This window comes from Watersipora subatra, chromosome 11, assembly GCF_963576615.1.
Source record: "Watersipora subatra chromosome 11, tzWatSuba1.1, whole genome shotgun sequence".
Lineage (NCBI taxonomy): Eukaryota > Metazoa > Bryozoa > Gymnolaemata > Cheilostomatida > Watersiporidae > Watersipora > Watersipora subatra.
Genome location: NC_088718.1, coordinates 13,639,354 through 13,654,736, shown reverse-complemented (window position 1 = coordinate 13,654,736; position 15,383 = coordinate 13,639,354). Strand labels below are relative to the sequence as shown.

General features: G+C 35.1%; 1 protein-coding gene across 6 annotated transcripts in view; it reads left to right on the top strand.

Moving 5' to 3' along the window:
• The window catches only part of LOC137408250 (neuron navigator 3-like), a 146,983-nt gene that overhangs the window by 73,774 nt on the left and 57,826 nt on the right, over window positions 1-15,383 (top strand). For all 6 annotated transcript variants that reach the window (XM_068094688.1, XM_068094685.1, XM_068094687.1 and 3 more), the window contains 3 exons: window positions 3,053-3,125; window positions 6,862-6,979; window positions 7,544-7,674. In XM_068094688.1, the coding sequence (XP_067950789.1) occupies window positions 3,053-3,125; window positions 6,862-6,979; window positions 7,544-7,674 (322 nt within the window). The remainder of the gene's footprint in view (window positions 1-3,052; window positions 3,126-6,861; window positions 6,980-7,543; window positions 7,675-15,383) is intronic.

Sequence of the window (15,383 nt, the reverse complement as noted above, 5' to 3'; positions counted from 1 at the left end):
ACATGTCAACACACTATCAATCCGTAAACTTGACAGTTTTATTGCTATACTATTCTAAGTAGGTGGAGCTTTCTGAACTCACGCAGAACATCACTCGCGTTCACAAGATGTGGCTATCTGTTAAGCGCGGCAAATTTTTTGATTAAATGCCCCATTTAAGCAGTTTGTGAAATCATAAAGCCGGCTAGACTTCTGTTCAGAGGTTACTAGGGAAATACCGTAGCAACAATTAAAGGTTTATAGAAATGTTTTCTTTGCTCAAGAGATGATCAATTCCTAATTTCCAGCTTATCAAGAGAATTCTCTTGACTAGCTCTACCCTTGATCCTAAAATGAAGGTGCTCTTTGACTTCCTCTACCCTTGACTTGAAGTAGGGGCTCTTTGAATAACTCTACTCTTGACTGGCCTAGATAAATAGAAATAGTATAAATAATAAGAACAGCCATGACCTCCATGACCTCAATGCTGAATGTCCAAACCAAACGCTCATTAGAATATTGGTTCAGGCGAGTTTTCGTGTGAATTTGGCAAACCACATTAAAATATGAGATGATTTGTCTGCTCTTTGCTAGTTGTGATTCGTATGAATGAGAAGACAACTAGTAATGATTCATAACTGGCAAAGCGCAAGAATTCATAACATGTTGACAAGCCATTCACTGAGCAGCTATTTAAAAAAAATATATAGTTTAATATAATAAAATTAAAATAGTATATATAATTTGATAATCAGGTCACAATAAAATAAAATGAACTGGCAGTGCTTCACAAGTGCTTTGTTTAGTGACGCTAGATGATGCTGTAGTTTGCTGTGAAAATTAAGTGTTAGCGAACACTATCTCTACGGATATCACAGAAGCTTAGCGTTTGTTAACGGCGCAGAGGATGTGTGATATGACTGATAGTGCAGTTACATCCACCATAAAATATTCGCACGTAATAGAAACACTAGCAGCTCTGCACTCTTTATTGTAGTCCTTCTACATTCACAAGCGTCGATATACATCTCTTCTCTCTTTGATCTTTCATTTAAACCCTGTTCTATTCTCTTCCAAGCATCGTGATCCATTGTTCTGCCTGTCATAAACACGATGCACCATAAGTGATTTTTACTAATTGCGTATTCAAGCTGGTATCATTTGGTTGTATCCTTTGTTTGCTGGGTTTCATTGTTGAGATTCTCTCAGTTTTATTGCTGAGATATAAACAGTTCATTCAATGCGTGAACTAGATCGTTTCAACTCAAAAACAGAGCAAACTTTTTGTCAGAAAAGTGGAAACCTTTTGAATTGAAAAGGTTTGAACAAAGATATTTTAATGAAAAGTACTGGAGTGAAGTTTTTTATATATACATATGCTTATTCTTAGACAAAAGTGCTTATTCTTAGATGAAAGTGGTAAAAGTTATTCATAATAACACGTTGAAAAACTTATAAATGTATATACACATTTATAGGTTTTATACAGATATACATATATCAAAATATATTTATATACATTTTTGCTATTTCGTGCAGGTATTTTCCTTTGAGCAAAATACTGTTTTCTTTAATTTGGAGTCATTCTACTCTATTGAGAACTTTTCAGGTCTAAATTTTGAATGCTACTGATGAAAATTTTTAAATATTGATTGATTTATTGACACAGAGCTGCCAGAAAACAGCCCTGTTAAAGATGAACTTACACAACTTTTCGTGGATTTTGTCAGAAGGTGTTTTTATGTCATTTGCGATTGTATTTGATGTTTGAGCTTATCTGACTGCCAGGATGTTTCCAGATTAAAATCGACAAAATTTGATCGTGGTTAAAACGCTCACAAGAAAAATATGTTCAAAATGATGTCACTAGTTGCTATAGTTGATATTGGCTATTGTATTCAAGTTGCAGTGTTATGAGTCTCTATTCCGTCGGTATCTTCGCAACTATAAATAAACAACGGACGTCATAATCACACTTTCGCTTGATCTGAGCATTTTAACCGTTATCAAGTTTTTTATATTTTAATCTTAAAATATCCTGGCAGTCAGACTACCTCAAACATCAAAAAGAATCGCAAGTAATAGAAAAATATCCATACTTTCTGGTAAAATCTACGAAAACTTTGGGTAAGTCCAATCTTTGATCCACTACCAGTAAATTCCCTCTAGCTCAATATCTGGCAATAACAGGAATACTGACTGGGTGTGAATAATAGGTGACAATAGGAATCTATTTTGAATAAATATGTGTTGTGTCCTACTTTTCACCACTTGCCACACAGACCACAATAGACATCTGATGTAGAATATGACAGTGAAGAATGCTTGTAAATGCATAAGCCAGTTTTTGCATTAAACCACTTTTTATGATAAATAATCAAGGAGACAATATTAAACATCTCGTGTAGATTAGCTAGACAATATCTGAGTGGCACCTTGACTCTGCATCACAAGGCATACCCCAAGGTGCATTTACACCAGGACAATTTATTGGAGTTGCTTCCACACCGACAAAGTCTGTTTAATGTAAAACTGAAAACTTGAAGTGGCTCGGTGCTAGTCGCTGATACCTAATTGATTAAATGCTGCATACAGCGTTCATCTATTTTGATGGCTGTGATTGGCGTAGTACAACATTGAATTGACCAATCGTATCTCACAATGTTAATAGCGCCTAAAATACAAGCAAATGGAATGGATATCGATGTTGTATTTCATTGGTTAAAAGGTGACTCATTTTATATCGTCAAAGTTTGAGTCGGTGTAGTCTTTGCAGAAACGCATTTCAAATCATAAACTAGAAGCCTTTCCAACTTCAACTCTTTCAGGGAAAACACAACTCCGCAAAATCGTCCTCATGTAAATGCGTCTTTATCTGCCTTAACTCTTTTGGTATGCGAATACTGTTTACAACGTAACATTGGCAGAGTTAATCATCTACGAAGGCAGCTGTACTTCTGAAAAACTTGTTAGATAGAGATGTCTACATCCGCATAGATATCTGATATAAAATCAGTTGATACTCTTATTTGTTATTATTATACTATTACTTTTATTTGTATTTTACTTACAGCTAAACAACATCACGAGCTCCATTGAATTTCTCAGGCAGATCGGAGTTAATGTCGAAGAACTTACAGCCAAAGGTAAGACATTACTTTTTGTTAAAAACTAAATCCTTAACATGTTGGAGGTGAATGCGCTGGAAGGTCTTTGCTAGCATGGAGAAAAGTTTTTAATGTTGAAATTACAAACAGAGCAGTTCAAACGACCTTGACTGCGTAATCTTTTGTACGTATTAAACTTGTGACAATATGAATGAAAATCACCGCTTTATATAAAAATCACAAAGGAGATGCTGACATGTCACATCGCTATGTACATCCCATTGTGATATAATATTGTAATATTATATAATTTGATGTATAGTATAATATTGTACCTGTGTGGCAAAATGAGTAGATATAAACACATAAATAGCTTAACTACTTTTCACAATTGCAAGCCGCAAATATGTTTTGTTCTCACCTAGTTGGAGTTTTGTAATTCTGGCCTAAAGTTGAATGAGAAAATAATCTTGTTCCATAGTTGTAAGATTGCAATTTGATGTTGTTTATATAAAGATAGGATTACTCCAAATACGTCAAAGATGGATATGATATGTTGACATTTTGTTGTGAAGCCTTAGAATAAACATTGTTACTGATTCTAGTTTTGAGAGTTGGTTATTTCGAATTGCTTTGCTAGAAGAGAGCTAGAACTCTATTCTAGCACGGTACAAGATGTAGTTAATAGCGCCGCCGTCGCAAGACATTAGACAATGCAGGTAGATATTGCCAGTTTTTATGAACTTCCAACCGTAACTCGTGAAACTAGTAACTAGTAGCACAGACATATAGATATGGCAACTACACAACTCCAGCTACACAACTCACGACACAGCTACATGGCTCACAACACAACTAGACAACTCACGACACAGCTACATGACTCACGACACAACTACACAACTTACGACACAGCTACATGACTCACGGCACTGCTACACGGCTCACAACACAACTACACAACTCACGACACAGCTACACAACACAACTACACAACTCACGACACAACTACACAACTCACGACACAGCTACACAACACAACTACACAACTCACGACACAGCTACATGACTCACAACACAACTAAACAACTCACGACACAGCTACACAACTCACAACACAGCTACACGGCTCACAACACAACTACACAACTCACGACACAGCTACACCGCTCACAAATCATCATGTTTGTAAACGTATTGACTAACAGCAAAGGACCGGTGGGGTTCCTCTACGATGAATTTGGAAATGGGTTATCGTTTACAAAGTATCGTCTCGGGTTCCAGAGTAGCCTCTGTCATGAGTCGAAAGGTTACAAATGGCTGCAAGTTTGTCAGCACATATGAGATCACATAAGAAGTTTGCAAAAGTTGACTTTTGCAAACGTCTTTGTTAACCAAGTTTATTTTGATCGACTGCAAACGCTGACTTTTGCGAAACGGTTGCAAAAGTCAGCGCTTGCAGTCGATAAAAAATGCTTATATTACCGGGTTACTGACCCGAACGGGTATGTTAGTTCAGACACGATGAGTCATAGCTCTTTATACTCTCAGAAATACAAACAGCCCATTTTGCTATCGTCCGCGTCCGCTGTTTCAGCAATCTACTTTTTAGCTGTACAAAAACATTCTATCTCCAAAACAAGAAACGAAACCAAATTAAACCCTTCATTAAACTAGTCACAGGTCCTGACCTTTGTTTCCCTCCATGAATGATACTTTTCCATATTGATTTTACTTGTTTGCATTTGTTTCTCATTTTTGCCACAGCTTTTATAGCTTATGAATAAGATTAAATAAAATGATGTGTTTTTCTCTAATTTTGCGGTGTGCTATTACATTACAAACTTACCACTAATTATTCTGATTTATGCATAAAGTTTAATTGCTTGTTGGTTTCTGCACTTTTTCTGCGGGGCGTATCATAAAGCTTGTCTGTCCGCCACTGAATCTATCATTTGTTGGCATTAAAAGAAGTTACAGTATTTCCTCTCCGCTAGAAACCAGTTAACCCTGGTTTCTCTCTGGTGATAACTTCTTTGTTAGCATCGAAATTTCTTTGTTAATATTGACAATTCTTTGTTTGCAACAGCTTGTCTCTGTTAACATCGACATATTCCTGTTAACATCGACATATTCCTGTTAACATCGACATTTCTTTGTTAACAGTTACATGACTTTGTTAACACTGACTTTTCATTATTAACATTTACTTTTCTGTGTTAACATTGAACTTTTTTGTTAATATCAACATTTTCATGGCACATCCACATTTTTCTGTTAACATCGACATTTATTTGTTAGCATTGACATGTTGCTGTTTCTATTACTTCGGCAAACATCAGCTAGCAAGTAGAACCTGTCACAATTGAGATGAGCTTCGGACTCGGTTGCAAACTGACTGCTTCATAAAATATGTTTAGTTCACCGTTTATTTGGTCAATCAGCTTCCTTAAAGCTGTGATCATATCCTCTAGCTGTTGTAGGTAACAGTGTATATATATTCAATAGATTAACCTACCGCATGTTATACTTGATAAATTCAAATGAGTTTTGGTATTTGAAACACTAAAATCATTATTTGTAAATAGAAGTTTTTTTGAAGTTTTTCGCTCTATAAAGGTTGAATTGCAACAAAATTCACATTGCAGTTATTCGGTATCAAAAGGTTCACCAGGTCTTACTCTGCTGTGTTGTGGGTGCAAAACATGTAAAAATGTTATTACAAGCTCTTAAATGCTCAAAAACGAACAGTTAATCGTCACCATCACGAAATAGCCGTAGATTAGAATCTCTTTCCAAAACGGCTCAAATGGGACGTAGTTGTACAAGATGGCTTCTGTTTACACTTTCATGCAACCTCATTCGTCGAAATATTTTACAATTATACTTCACGCATTCAATAAAACCATGTCTATTGTTCTTACGCGTATATTTTATCGTCATTGTAATGCTGTCACTTTCAGCACTGATATCTTATAACCTACCGCGAAAATTTGTTTAATTTTTTAACATTGGCTCGAAGGAGTACATATCACTTCCTGATAAACATGACGAGCCTTTTGGTCACCTATGATAATCGAAAAATGCTGCAGAAATTATTCGCGAAGTATAGGTCACATGATCAATTCACGACTAGACGATTAGACCAAGCCGAAACAAAACTGTAAAGTAGCCAGCATCTATAATATTTAATACGGGGTCTTCGGTAAAACCCGAAGTGTTTGTCATAAACTAGTGCTGGGATAAGTTTTATGTTGAGCCTTTTATTGGCCTTTCAATTTACGTGAGAGCATCACGTGACAAAGCAATAACCAAATGTAATGACTACGTCTGAGAAATAAACTGATTCCTATCTACGGCGGTTTCGTGATGGCTGCGGTTAACTGTTCGTTTTTGAGCTTTTAAGAGCTTGTAATCACATTTCCACATATTTTGCACCTACAACACAGCAGAGTAAGACATGGTGAATCTTTTGATACTGAATAACTGTCATGTGAATTTTGTTGCAAGTCAACCTTTAAGCTCATTAGCTATGACCTCCTGCAGGGTTTACTCAGTTTCATAGAATTGCTGACACATTCTACAGTTTTTTCCTGTTTTATAATTCTATAAAAATATTCCATCGATAAACAACTCATAATTTCTGATATGCGTTCAGCAATTATTAATCGTTTTAGGCAGAAGCTAGGAATTTCTTATAAAAAATGGGAGATCATAGACACACATCTTTTGTTGCAATAGCAAGATACAACCCTGATGTATTTTCTTTTTCTAGATATTAAGGATGGGAATCTAAAATCAGTTCTTGGTCTTTTCTTCAACCTGTCCAGATACAAGCAACAGCTGAAGCAAGCGAAACAAGACAGTTCTGTTGATCACGACATGTCCAGCAGGTACTTTGATACCATCTTTAGCATTGTGACATTATAGCCGATGCTTTTACCAAATTATGTTATAAAGAACAAGGTAACTGATGAGAAATTCAACAACTTGAGATGTTGAATTCTTTACTTTCTAAAGCAAAGCATCATTCGTGTTATAGTGGGACACAACATTTTGTGGAGAGGATGGTAGTAATACAAATATAGAACCTAGTTTAGAAATATATAGGTTAGAGAGTTGTATGTTACCAACCTGTCAATGTTTTTTAAAACAAATGAATAATTGTCTATAGTAAGAGTTGTCTACTACTATTCAGTGCTGGTAGACAACTCTTTATTTTATGATATATTACGATACTAAAAGAGAATATTATTCAAGGCGGGGTTCTCTGTTAGCCACGTAACAGTATTGAGCTGCAACTTTTATCCGTAGAAATTTAATTTTGAAATAACATCTGAGAATATAGGGTTGTTGTGTTTACTTACTGAAAGTTAATTTCAGAATCGAAATCATAAATTTTGTAGTCTCCATCTATAAAAATAAAGGGTTAAATGTTGTTGTCTGCAACTTTTTAGAATTCCTGGCTCTGGTCTTCGAGCACCCTCTTCTTCAACTACCTCACTCAAAAAGCTCTCGGCTCCTTCGTTCAATGGCAAAGGAGTTCCTGTAATAACTTCCAATAAAAAATCTGGTCTCATACCCCCGGGTAAGATGTGAGAGTTGAAACAGCAATAGCATACGGAGTTGTGTGATGGTGTGGATGTATAGTTTATTTAAGTTTGTCAGGGTACTGGGGGGCAAACTGAGTTGTTCTGAGGTTAGTTTGCCTTTTGCAAATACAGTCAAACATGGATAACTCGAACTTCACGGGACCGAGCGAAAGTGTTTGAATTATCAGAGCGTTCAAGTTATCAGAGCACTGTCACAAGTTCATGTATTTACTTATTTATTAGTAGATACATGTACATATACAAACTATAATATAAATCAAAAGCACAAATGGCTTGTTTCAAATTAAATGCTTCTAATGTAAAGTTTAAAACGTTTTTATCAAAAAGTATAGAGATTTTTCTATCACTTGAGATTGGTTTGTTGTTTGAGGTGATGTTATTGCCAGGACGTTTTTTAGGTTGAAATTGGCAAAACTTGATCGTTGTTGAAATGCTCAGAATAAGAGACATCTTTTTCTTTTGAGCGTTTTAACCAAGATCAATTTTGCCGATTTTTCTTGAAGTTTAAGCAAAGATGACCTCACTTTATCTTGCTTCCGAAGGGCGATTGCTAGGCGGATGTTTGGTAAAAATCAAATTTCATCAAACCTTTAGAAAAGTCATTGACAAAAATATTTGGCCGATGGTGGTAATAACGACGCTTATGAATTACGAAAAGTTGAGGTTTATCTCTATGGCTTGGAATAAAGAGATTTTCTAAAGCGATAACAACCATTTCGGTAGCCGTTGGGCAAAAAACAGTTCGAGTTAACAGTGTTGAGTTCGAGTTATCTGTGGGCGAGTTATCCATGTTTGACTGTATATTTAATATTATTTTTAAAAAAACTTTGGGAAACGATTTATTGGCTGTAATATTGGGTGGTGGATGTAAACTATGAGGTTTAAAGTTTACATATATTCATTATTAAAGATGATTTTACACAAAATCTTTGTAGGTTTTATTAAAAAGCGTCGATATTTTTCTATCATTTGCAATTGTTTTTTATGTTTGAGGTGATCTGACTGTCAGAATGTTTCAAAATTAAAATCAACAAAATTTGATCGCGATTGAAAAACTCAGATCAAGCAAAAGTGTGATTATGACATCTATAATTGCACGGATGAAGAAAAGAATTTATATCAAGGGCTCAAAATGACACATCTGTGGTTAGAACGACTGGTTCTCATCTCCTCACCCCGGCAAGTTCGTTCACCTGTGCATATTTTCTAAAGATAACGATCCTAGTTAGTGGGAAAACTTGTTGTAGCAAATAGTTTGGCTGCTTGCTCAGCTCCAGGCATGTAATTGCGAACTCACGGTCTCAGTCCCCATGCTAGTAAAACTCTTCACATCATTAGTTCGATTCACAACTGAATATTTGCATCGTTAACAACCTGGAAAGATGGAGAGATTGTTGCAATCATCAACTCACTCGTGACGATACAAATCTAAATTAATTTTAGACTATAGTTGTATGTTCTGGGCACACCTGGTAAGGGGGGATTAGCATTGCCACCCCTAAGCCACAATACTCCGACAAGAACCCACAGTTTATCTTTTTGTTTTATTATTTAATCCAGAGGTACTGGATAAGCCAGCGATATCCTGGCATTATTAGTTCTTATGCTTAGCTAGTCTGACCGAGAACATTCCCTAACCCTCTCTAGTTGGGCTTAGTTTAGCCCGTGTTTTTAACCACAAAAAGTTTGTGAGAACTGTACCTGACTTTGCTGTCGGACTTCAATGATACAACACAAGTTTTGACGTCAGTGAATTAAACTTTACCGTTTGAATGTCACACTTGACTGTTTTAAAGATTTTTAAATACTATTGATATATATGACTGGATCTGAACAATGGAAGCAGCTCTGGAACAGTGATAACATTTATAACCCTGCCTAATGAGGAGACTAGTTGGTTATAGGTAAAACTATCTTTTCACCCACTAAGAATATAAACATCCAGTCAACTCTCAGCAGTCGGCTATCAACTTTAGTAAGTAGGTTGAGATGTGATCAATTATTGATCCTCAAATTCTTGTTTATCAGAAAACCTTGAGCTCAATGACCACAATAGGTTTTTGAAAGGTTACAATAGTAAATTTGTTACTTCTTGATTTATAAATATTGTTGTGAAATCAACTTTTTCAAACACAGATATGAAGTAAAAATGCAAAGAAAGTTATGATGTACTGATTCAAATTCTTAGCTCAATACGGAACCATCTTTTTATAAAAACATCTTTTTATAAAAGCATTAATTGTAAAACGTTTAGAGATTTTGGCTTACTATAATGTTGGTTATGCTCTTCAGAAATGCTTTTGCATCAAATTTTTACTATAATAATAGCCGTGTCCGTCGCCCCGCATAAGGCCTTAGGTAATGCTTTAAAAATCTTTTAAATCTTTAAAATCTTAAAAGAATCTTTTTCTAACGCTAAGAGCATTAGAAACAGATTCCAGCGCACAGGAATTCAACATGGATATTTGGCTTCCTAGTCAGGCCTACTCACATCTGCACCACTCGACCACCTTGCTGTATTGCTGAATAATTGTGTACATACTTATTATACATGACAATCTCTCACTGCACATGAGCTGTCAGCTGCCAGTGTAGTAGTTTAGTTATAAGTAACGGAGAACTCGAATAACACTTGAAACATACAAGAGGTCAAATATGGAGGCATCACGAAAAGCTAGTATTACATGTAAATGCGCTAGTCCTAGCAATAGTCTGACAATGAACTCTAAAGATGCCTAGCGTAAGTGCAATCTCTTGCCCTTGACATTTATTCAAATCAAATTTTATTATAACTCTTGTAATATATTGTGTGCTTTTTAATATATATTTTTAATAATTTTATTTTTATAACCACTTCTTTTCTGTAAGGCGTTATATTGTTTTTGTGTGATCGGAGCTTTTATTTGTGGAACTAACTACCTTTTATCTGTGTTTTTTTGGGTTTCTTTATAACATCCTTGCTGACAGTTAGTTGGCCAATTATGATAAGGCAGCAGACATAAATAACATAAACTCGTAATGCACGGAATATTCTAGAATTTAACACTAGCGTTAAATGCTAGTATCGATACTCATGGACTCGGCAATGAAATTGCTCTAGTATGCTTCAGCCTTTAGCCTGGGGTTCAACGCATAGTTGAGGGTTGAGTTGGTACCACAAGAGCAATTTACAAGGATCACAACAATGCTTGCTGTTATTTTGATGTACATGTATACACTACTGATACAGTTATACTTGCATACATTTAACATTAGCGTCAATACTCATGGATTCACCAATGAAATCGCTCAAATATCTAGCCTTTAGCGCGTGGTTAAACAGGAATCCTAAAGGGTTGAGTTTGTGCCACAGGAGCAATTTATGAAAGTTACAACCATGCTGCTCTATTAGCATAACTGCTGCTTTAGAGGCGTTGGCTGCTGCCTTAAAGGTGTTGACTGTACAGTGAATCACCCGTAATACTGCCAATCACTGCGCTGCATGTTTTGTATTGAACTAGCTGACTCCCTGTGGCTTATTGGCCTCAGCTTACTCATACAGAGTATCGGAGAATCCTTGGAAGAGCACCTTATACTTCTCATGGATTATAGCTTCACTTTCCATACTCGCTCTCTCTCTCTCTCTGCGCTTGTTGGGTAGAATCGTTTGAGTTTTAGTTGTAGACAGTCTCTTCCTCATCGACTAGAACTACTTTTCAACTAGATAAAAACTTTGGCTGCTTCTATGATTAGCTGAAATGCCTTCAAAATATTAGCCATGTAAGTTATGCTGAAAGTTATATTTTAGTTGGCATCGAGAAATACTTCGGGAATCCATAAGTGGATTACCATTCTGCAACCACTTGTTGATACTTTGTTGTTAGTTTTACAGTTTTACTGTTGTCATGGTAACAGTGCGTTTGTTTCACTTCCGTGCACACTCAAGTAGGTTCAGAAACCTTTGTTGGTGGTTGATTTGGCATTGAATTCTGTTACCTCACTTGGTCATGCTTAAAGTGGTTCCTTACTCGTTCATTGTCTTGTTTTACTGTCTCTCCTTCGTCTCTAGTCTGTCGGATTCTATATTATGGCGGGTGGTAAGCCACCGTCTCCATTCGCAAACGCTCAATTACGAAGATCGTTTGGCTACAAAGGTAAGATATTTCAACTGTATCTTAGCGAGTAGATAGTTTTGATATTTTTTGACTTTGAATTTAGATTTCAAAATTTGAATCTGCAGATAAAATCTTTGCAACAGTTTAACTGTTTATAAATGTTTAACTGTTTATAACGGCTCAACTGTTTATAACGGTTTTACTGTTTATAACGGTTTAACTGTTTATAACGGCTAAAACGGTTTATAACGGTTTAACAGTTTATAACGGTTTAACTGTTTATAACGGCTAAAACGGTTTATAACGGTTTAACTGTTTATAACGGTTTAACTGTTTATAACGGCTAAAACGGTTTATAACGGTTTTACTGTTTATAATGGTTTAACTGTTTATAACGGCTAAAACGGTTTATAACGGTTTAACAGTTTATAACGGTTTAACTGTTTATAACTGTTTAACTGTTTATAACTGTTTAACTGTTTATAACGGTTTAACTCTATATTTCAGCTATGGTGTATTTCAGGCTTTACTCTTGTTCTCCCTTATTTTTTATCTAAATTAAATATGAAAGTATTTCTGAAAAAAGCATGTCCAACAGTATAAAGAACCGAGATCTCCCGGCACTTCATAATTTACATGTTTGTTTAAGAAGGTGGTTTTGTATTGAGTCAAAATTTAATCAGCATTTCATAATTTTCTCTACATTTTTACTTATTGTCTGTGTTTGACAAAGTGGATTTCATCACAATATACAAATCAAAGAATAACAAATTTGTTATTTCAACTTTGTATAGCATTGTTATAGAATATATTTTTCTCAAACTAGTCTTACTGCGTTTGATAAGGAAACTGCCAAATTTTTCCCAAATTTATGGACAACATTTGGAAATGAAAGTTTCACTTACAGTGGCATCAGTCTGGTGGCACCAATCTGTCCGTTCCTTTAGCAAGCATCTTCATACAATTAAGTGTCTAAGTAGGTATATGTATGTTTAAGCAGGTGAACATATGTGTGTGTGTACGTCCGTATGTGTGTATGTGCGTGTTGTTGGTATGTGAGTAAGGCTAGGTCAGAATACATCTATTCAGGGCGATCTTTGATTATTATACTCTTAGAATGAACTAAAAACAAAATTTGGCAGACAAAATAAATTATCAAATTTCCTTATATTTATATGTCATTCCTTGAACAAAATTTTTATTTTTAATATTGCTGAGTCTGCTTGCATATTGGTCAATACAAATACACATATAAGGTTAATTTTCAATATTCTTGTATTATTTGTATTATTCTTATTAAAAGCTTGAGAGAATTACTAGTGTATATATACATGTATATGTGTACATATATACATGTATATATACACATATACATGTATATATACATGTGTATATACATATATATATGTTATTATATGTTATAGCTCATTATATGTTATAGTATAATGAACTCTACACTTAGTGTATTGAGTGCTCTTTCATCATTATTCTTTATGAAACTAGTAAAATTCGAGTTAATATATACAGTCAAACTCGGATAACTCGCCCTCGAATAGCTCGAACACATGGTTAACTCGAACGGCTTTGTTTGGTCCGTTCTCACGCAAAGATAGATTGCTTTAGATAACTTGACTTCAACATCATTAACACGAACAGTTTTTTGTCCAACGGCTACCGAGACGGTTGTTATCACTTTAGAATATCACTTTATTCCAAGCCATAGAGATAAACATCAACTTTTAGTAGTTCTTAGGCGTCGTTATTACCAAAATCGGCAAAAAATTTTCGTTAACCACTTCTAAAGGTTTGGAAAAATCAAATTTTACCAAACATCCGCTTTGCGATGGCCCTTCGAAAGCAAGGAAAAGCGAGGTAACCATTGGATAAACTTAAAGTAAAATTGGCAAAATTGATCTTAGTTAAAACGCTCAAAAGAAAAAAATGTCTTTTTTCTCAGCGTTTTAAAACTGCGATCAAGTTTTGCCAATTTTAACCTGAGAACGTTCTGGCAGTTACATCACCTAAAACAACAAATCTCAAGTGATTGAAAAATATCTGTACTTTCTGATAAAATGTTTTAAAACTTTACATGAGAGGCCCTTTAACTTGCAACAAGCAATCTATGCTTTTGATTTATATATAGTTTGTATATGTACATGTATCTACTGATAAATACATGTACTTGTGACAGTGCTATGATAACTTAAATGCTCTGATAACTCTAACACTTTTGCTCAGCTCCGTGAACTTTGAGTTATTCGAGTTTCACTGTATGTCTATATAGTTTAGTTTGTGTACGTATGTTTTGTACTTGTATGCTAATGTTGGTAGATTCATTTTGGTATATTCGTTGCAATTTGTTGGCATGTCTATATTGGTATGTCTATGGTGTTATGTTTTATATTGGTATGTCTATGATATTATGTTCTATATTGCTATGTCTATAATGTTATGTTTTATATTGGTATGTCTATGGTGTCATGTTTTATATTGGTATGTCTATGATATTATGTTTTATAGTGGCATGTCTATGGTATTATGTTTTATATTGGTATGTCTATGATATTATGTTTTATATTGGTATGTCTATGTTAATATCTACCTCAGGTAGTGTTTTATATTAGGATATAATGCTGCTGTTTACATACCAAAGGTTAGCTGCCAAAGTATTGCTCATTTTCATTGGCCATAAAATGGCTAAATTTGCCTCAAAACTTCTTATCAAAAAGATATGATTGCGTGTGTACATTTTCTTTGTCACATGAACTTGGGAGTATACCCAAGTTTTCTCGATGTATGACCTAAGGCTACAGACAAATCCTATCAACTTTTATAAGCTTTCAAATACTCTCATCAGTTTAGAAAGAGTAGTCATCAAGTGCAAGGTGTGGGTTTGTCTAATCAGAGGATGAATTGTGTTTATGTAGTCTAAAAGCTGTGAGTAACATCTTGTCAACATGAGCGGCGGGTTAGGGAGGTAATAGTGTCCCCTGTCGATTTTTGGAAACGCAGCTATGATGAGTAGTACTACTACTAGGCAGTTGGATATAATTAAGTCCATAGATAAGACAGAGTGTTGCATTGTTTGATATGATTACAGAACATCTGTACCAGCTTTTCGTATAATTTAAGTTTGCTTACGAATCGTAATTAGATTGTTGCAAGACTTTAGCCTGTGATATTCATAAGAAGAGTATTGTTATGGTAAACAGAGCTAATGGGATTGGCTAGGAGATAAACTTTTTAGCTCGGCATATCTGGTTATGGGAGTCATTTTTCCGTCTCTACGGTTTGGTATAATCTACTGTTAAAGCAGCAAGTGAGTCAGCGCTGCCAGATCGAGGCTTGCTAGAAGTGGTCAGAACCAAAAGCTTCGACCTACTTTTTGTCTTACGGTCGTGGTGTTCTATTTGTTGCATTCTAAGTCTCGTTTGAGTTGACCATTTGTGAAGAAAAAAGTAAATATTGCACTCACTAAAAAGGAGTTGTCCAATCAAATAACAGCTTTGTTCGTGCCTGTCTGAACAAAATTGAGCATCATAAAAGCCACACAAAGATTGCAAGAAGTCGCAAGCTTTTACACACTTCAG